Source organism: Etheostoma spectabile, chromosome 20, assembly GCF_008692095.1.
Source record: "Etheostoma spectabile isolate EspeVRDwgs_2016 chromosome 20, UIUC_Espe_1.0, whole genome shotgun sequence".
In the NCBI taxonomy this organism is placed as follows: Eukaryota; Metazoa; Chordata; class Actinopteri; order Perciformes; family Percidae; genus Etheostoma; species Etheostoma spectabile.
In genome coordinates, this window is record NC_045752.1 from 18,313,382 (window position 1) to 18,319,862 (window position 6,481).

At 39.4% G+C, this 6,481-nt stretch overlaps 1 protein-coding gene across 1 annotated transcript in view; it reads right to left on the minus strand.

Moving 5' to 3' along the window:
• crybg1a (crystallin beta-gamma domain containing 1a) overlaps window positions 1-6,481 on the minus strand; it is a gene marked incomplete in the record, with an annotated part of 47,702 nt that overhangs the window by 24,464 nt on the left and 16,757 nt on the right. The window contains 1 exon segment of the mRNA XM_032499684.1: window positions 4,120-4,261. Coding sequence (XP_032355575.1) covers window positions 4,120-4,261 — 142 coding nt within the window.

Here is a 6,481-nt window from a genome sequence, read left to right on the forward strand (position 1 = left end):
GTAAAGGGGTCATGTCCAGGCTCACTAACGTAAAGTGTGCTGATCCTTAAGGTCAACCAACTATTCTCATTATAGTGACAAGCTGCTCGTCCAAATTCTGCTAAGGACCCTTTACTTTCCTCCTCTACCTTAAAATCGTTAACTAAATCTCTGCTTAATGGGGGCAATCTGTCGTTTCTAAGAATGATATTTGTGGTTTGATCCTTCAATAACAGGTCATTAACTGAAACAGCAATGGAAGTGGCTAAAAGTAAATCTTTTCTTGGCATCTTGGTCTTTTGAGCCCAATTTAGCAGGTAGACTATTATTTTCTTTAAGTGACCTTATTAGTTTCTTCAAGGGAAACACTAATGGGCATAACACCTTCCTGACCAGAGTGGGTGATGATGTCACATTGAGTGCTACCATCCACAGCAGGTTTGGCTGACATGTTAGTTTCATTCTCATGAACTGGTATTGTGTCCTGAGCCAAAACTGCAGAATTTGGCTCTGGAAGGCGTTGCTCCTGGATTAAATCAGCATGGTTGTCTCTAAAATGTCTTCTTAGTCCACCTTAAGGCTAACTGAAGGTATTATTCTGTGCGTGCTGTGTGTCTTTTATTTGGCACCGAAATGTCCCAATTTTGGATCAATAAAGTCTATCTAATCTAATCGAACTCGAAGTGAAGTAACGTAGCCCTGGTGCGTTGTATATGGAGTTAGCACTGTGCTTGACTCCGTTTAAAAAGAAGCCTTTTAAATGCTACACTTTTTTTCTGCTACCAGTCATATGGTAACTCCTGGCATTTGCTTCTAGTGTTCTTCACCACTGTTTTGGAAGAAGGAATTAACAGGAGTAACAAGCCGACATATGACAAGTGACATATTTTCATTGCTGGATGGTGTCTAGAATTCATGCAGATGTGAAGAGTAGTTTATGATGATTTAGAACAGTAACTGATACATATTTGGAAAATTAACTGATACATATTTAAGGAAACATAACAAAAAGTGTTAAATTTAAAAAATGTAATATGGTGTGGTGTTTTGTTTGTAGCTATACTTGTTTTTTAAATAGGGAAATTTGTTTTTTTTGTTCAGTAACTTACAATACAAATAGTATTAAAAACAAAAGAAATTATGATGACATAATTACTATAAATTACTTAAGTTGTTTAAAGACATATTTTGTGATGCCTGTTAACAGTTACATGGTACAGAACCCAAAACTAGACAGAGCTGAGCAGGTTGAGTGCAGAAACCCTGGTGCAAATAACAACACACTGGTAAAGCAACCAATGACTAACTAGACTAATAAAAATCGTCTCTGATGCTCAGCTCAAGGGTCCCTTAAGTTATCACAGCTACCAACAGAACATGAACAATAAAAGAAGTCGAAAAAAAAACAGCTTGGGTCCAAAAAGAGCCTAACAATCAATGAGAAGGGCATTATTATTTAATATTAAAGTACGGTGTGACTTCCAAATGTTTGGGTAGACAGTTACAAACCACATTGTAGAGCTGCCCTGGCACTTTTTATTAACAGGATTTCTATCACAACCAAGAAGAAACACCATGCCGACGTGAAACACACCCTGCAAAACTTGGACCAACTGTGGTCACAGTATAAAAAGCACATGTTTGGACAATAACACAGTGTGAAAAAGCAACAGTTACATACCATTTTGACGTCCTGAAGTCTAAACTGAAATTCCTCTGATGTACTCTGTCTAATCAATGCCCCGATCGTAAAGTTAAATAGGGCAGTGTCCTACTTCTTTAGCAGATTACATAGAAAATAAATGAGTCCTCTCTTGACAAGCAGTACTGGCTGCAATGACTTGTGTGTGTGTGTGTACACTTTAAACATCCCAGCTCTGAACAAAGAGACAGACTTGAGGGAATGGCCATTTCCATCACAACTACAGTACAGTGTGAGAAAGCGATTCTTAAAGATGTTTCAGATGGCAAACAAGCACAAAGACAAAATCCAGTGATTCTGAAAGAATATGGATACTACAGCCCTGCCGGAGAAAACCCCACCCTTCCTCATTCTAACGCTGGGTAAATCAGTAAGACATATGTTATCTGCTGTGCCTTTATTCAAGCAGAATTCGCTTTGTATCTGTTAAGAGTCACTAATCCTATCATGTAGGCAGATAAACTGAACAGAGAAATAAGAGGTGTACACGTGGAATCCCATGTTTATTGATCATAACTGCTCTGATAGTTTAAATGTAAGTACTTTCAGTAAGTTTTCTATAATTTAAAAACCTGTTTCGACACACTCAAGTGGTGTCCAACATTTACATTATATCACTGAGCAAACAGCAGCTAAACCCAGCCTATGGTCGGGTTTTCCAGTTCATGTCTAAATAGTATGAAAGGCAGAAACCTAACTGAACAATATATGAAGTAGAAGCAGTGATACCGTACCTCCAGGTCGTTTAGACTCATTCACAAATCCACTGTGTTGAAGCAGAGTAAATAAAAATAAACGAATAAAAAAGGCATCAACTCCGTATCCTCTGTCCAGTGTGTGTTAAAGTCTTGAAGGGCTACCTGTCCTCCCTCTAAAGCAAAGCTTCCACCAATTAGCTCTCCACTAAGAATTGCGCTTATATTTACTCATAGCAATGACAAATGTCAGGTAGGTGGAGATATAACACCATAAGTGTGTGCATTATGGCCAACTTCCTTATCTGTGAGCCAAAGCTCTGCTTTATTATCTGATCTCAGCCGCAAATAATTATAATAAAAGGCACACACAGGAACAATGATGTTGATCTTAATGACACCATTTTTCAGACCCCAGGAATTTAAGCCAGTCATATTTAAACACGGGAACAACCGCGAGTATCACTTCCTAAATACTTTTTTTTACACTGTCAAAAAGGTGGTCTCTGTAGACAGCCCAGGGTCTACAAACAGCAACAAAAACAAACTGCTCCCCCCTGCACCACGAAGCATACACACACACTGTTCCAGCCAATAACCGACAAGAAGGAGTGAGGAGTGGGGGTGGGAAGCACAGAAGGGAGGGGATGGGTTGAGGAGGAGGGAGGGGCAAGCTAGTCTAGTTTTGTTTGAAAATGCTTTGAACGTCAACAAGAAGTAACGTCACCCAACACCGCTTAGAGCACCTTTAACGACTCCCACTGCCACAGATATTACTGAGAGCAGGTCTGACCGGTTTGAGTCTGAGGAAATAGCCCAGGGATAATGAAATCCCATAGGATTAAGTTTAGTTTATCTAAAAGGCGAAGCACACTTTTACAGTCCATAAATATGTTATTATAATCACCTTTGACAGACTAACTGGTCACTGAGTACTTTGCACTGTCCCTTGCAGGCAGAAATGAAAGAAAAGGAAACAGTCCGAAACTGGTGATGTCATGGATTTGTGCAGCCGCTTGGAGAATAAACTAGAAAGAAAAGCTAAGCATGGCCATATCCCTGAGCAAGTAAACAGCAAAATAAAATGGTTTTTTTGTGAAGCCAGTGTTTTTTTTCTCTTGCTAATCAAATTATTAGTAAGTGCATAAATTGTTGCGAAGAATAGCTGTAACAGAGTAACATACAGCCTGACCCAAAACTTCACTGATCACGAATGCAGAATACGTATATTTTTTATTACATCATTGGTTTATTATTGCTGATGCATTAATATGAAAGCAGCGTTTTACTGTTGTAGTTGGCTAACAGGGAGAGAACTATTAAGAGAATTATTAAATTTAAAATATTCTTTTTATTGTATAACAGTGCATCACGTTTTTAAGATCATCATGTTTTTACATACAATCTGTATCAATAACTAGTAAGTAACAAAAGTAAAGTGAAGAGTAGGCCACACTATTTCCCTCTGAAATGTAGTGGAGTAGAAGTATAATGTATAAGTAAAGTACCTCAAAATTGTACTAACACGTACTTGAGTAAAATTAGTCACATTACAACACTGAAAAAAGTTAGCTCTATAACACACACACACACCACACAACACAACACACACACAACACACACACACAACCACCCACACACACACACCCCACACCACACACACACACACACACACACACACACACACACAATCGTAACATCCAGAGCTGAAAGTAAATGGTAAAATGTGTTTCTAAAACCCACCTTAAATAATTTTGAGGGGGAAGTGGACCCGTGTGGCTGAGTCATGTCGAAGCTGATCATGGACGTAGACTCAGAATAAGGTTCCCAGTCCGATTCAGTCCGGAAACTGCACTCTGTGGAAACACTCATCTGGTCATAGCTCCTGGTGAAGAGAGGAAGGAAACAGAGGAGAGGAGAGAGAGAGAGAGAGAGAGAGAGGAGAGAGAGAGAGAGAGGAGAGAGAGAGAGAGAGAGAGAGAGAGGGGGGGTATGTCATTGACCTTTGTTTCTCCTCTTAATGTACAGTGCTGATGTTTATAAGCATTGTATGACGTTTACAACAAAGTCCTTGTCATGAAAACAATTATGCCAGCTTTGATCGGTTAGAATGTGTACTAGCTGTTGCACCTATTCAAACATAAGGTGCAGTGTTGGTCCAGTCCCCAGTTAGGGGCACTGGTACTTCTAATTGCTCTTATCTGCAGTGACATTTCCCATTCTGCCTTTGCGTTGAGTTGGAAAACAGAGCTGGAGACAGACAATGTGATAATTGATGGACAACATTCACTCCCCAGCGGCAAACCATGCCCGCTGAGCAATTAGAGTGCCATCGAGGATTCTAGAACACGTGTGAGGCATGAGGAGGTGCATCTATTTTAAAAGGAGTGTCTTTTTTCCGCTGCTGAAGTTAATCTTTTGCCGCAAAGTATTTACAGACAAATTACACCCAGTCTGGAACCAAAGAGTCCTCTGTGCAGCCGGCAGTCAAATACAATGAGAGAATGACAGATAACATTCCACCTTAAACAACAATGGATGTGCTAAATTTGAACATTAAGCAATGCTGTCCTGTCTGAACTGTGTCTACAAGATACTGTCACAAGACACGCATGGGTTCAGCTGCACAAATATGGCAGCATCTAGGTGTGAGGTCACTAATTCTTCCAAACTACATAAAAAGGGGTGTTTGGTTTTTTAAGCCCCCAACGTTGCCTTCCAGGAAGGCACTAGGATTAGGCAATGGTTAGGGTTAAGGAAAGGGTTAAGTCAAGGTCGCAGCACTGTCTGGAAGTTGACGTTGGGGGTTTAAAACACCATTGAGCATAAAATGGTAAGAGAGGGGTAAGAGACTTATTTCAGCAGTTTGTCACAGTTTTTTTTTTATTGCTTAAGCACTATTTTGAAAACAGGGAATGGTTTTTCAAAACACTAAACCCAATTAGCAGAACACCTCAGACCCTTTGCAAAATAAAAAACTCATATATATAAAACACACATTTCATATGACTTAATTCTGTTTGTACCAATAACACACTGCTGTTGCTAACCTACAACACTTTTAGCTATTCTACTTCTAAATAAAGTACACAGAGACAGTCTAAATAGACACAAGACCAATGCTGCAAACTGAGGAAAATATCATTTATTTCTCTCCATATACCCAAATCAATCAACATGTCAACATGGAGAATCACAACAAAGCATGTCTCAGTTTTCATACAGCTACTACAGTAGTGTGCATGAGACTGTTAGCTCAGCAAACGACAGACAAACATAAAATACTGTACAGGTTACAATTACATTAAAAAAGAAGGAGGAAAAACCGGAAAATAGAGTCCAGAAAATTCTAGACTTACCTGCTGCATTTTTATAGTCCTTAAACTTGATTGGTGTGTCTATACTTAAGCAATGATGTGTTTGGCACCTGATGGCTGTGCTCCACAGATTGGCTCTTAGGTGTGGTAATTTGACAGTCAGTGCTTTGAAATTACAAAAAAGTGACATAATGATATACTTCTGTGTCTAATGTACACAAGTGTGTTTAGTGTTTGGCAAATCACTGTGTATTGTTTTGCGAAACATGTGAGGCTGACATTCTGCTTATAGTGGTGCACAGATGGGCCAATGTTTAGCTCCTTGAGTGTAAGGTTTTGATAATTGTGTAATTTGTTTGATCTTTTGAGTGTGTAGGCAATCGGCATAAAGAAAAGGACATAACAGCAACGTGATAGCACATTATTGCCACCTGTGACACTAATTTTGCAGTATTCCATTCGGCAACACCGTGTCGCCAGCCACATCTTTGCAATGCAGTGTTTCCCCACAAGGGAGCAGAGCTGGATTGGTTTTCAAGGAATGCCGTGTTCAAATGTGCCAAGACTTTGAGGTGAGGCTGTGCGGTTGATGACTGACCCGTTGTACTGACGGAGGAAGATATTCTCGCTAACATGGAGATCAACAACCAACTTTTCTAAAGAAGTCTTTTGGTAAAGTCATGTTATATAATAATGTACAGCATGGGGATATTCAATTATTCTACACTTTTAGAATTTTAGAAACAGTAGATCCAGAGGACCTGTACGAAACTTTTCTACCCAAAAAA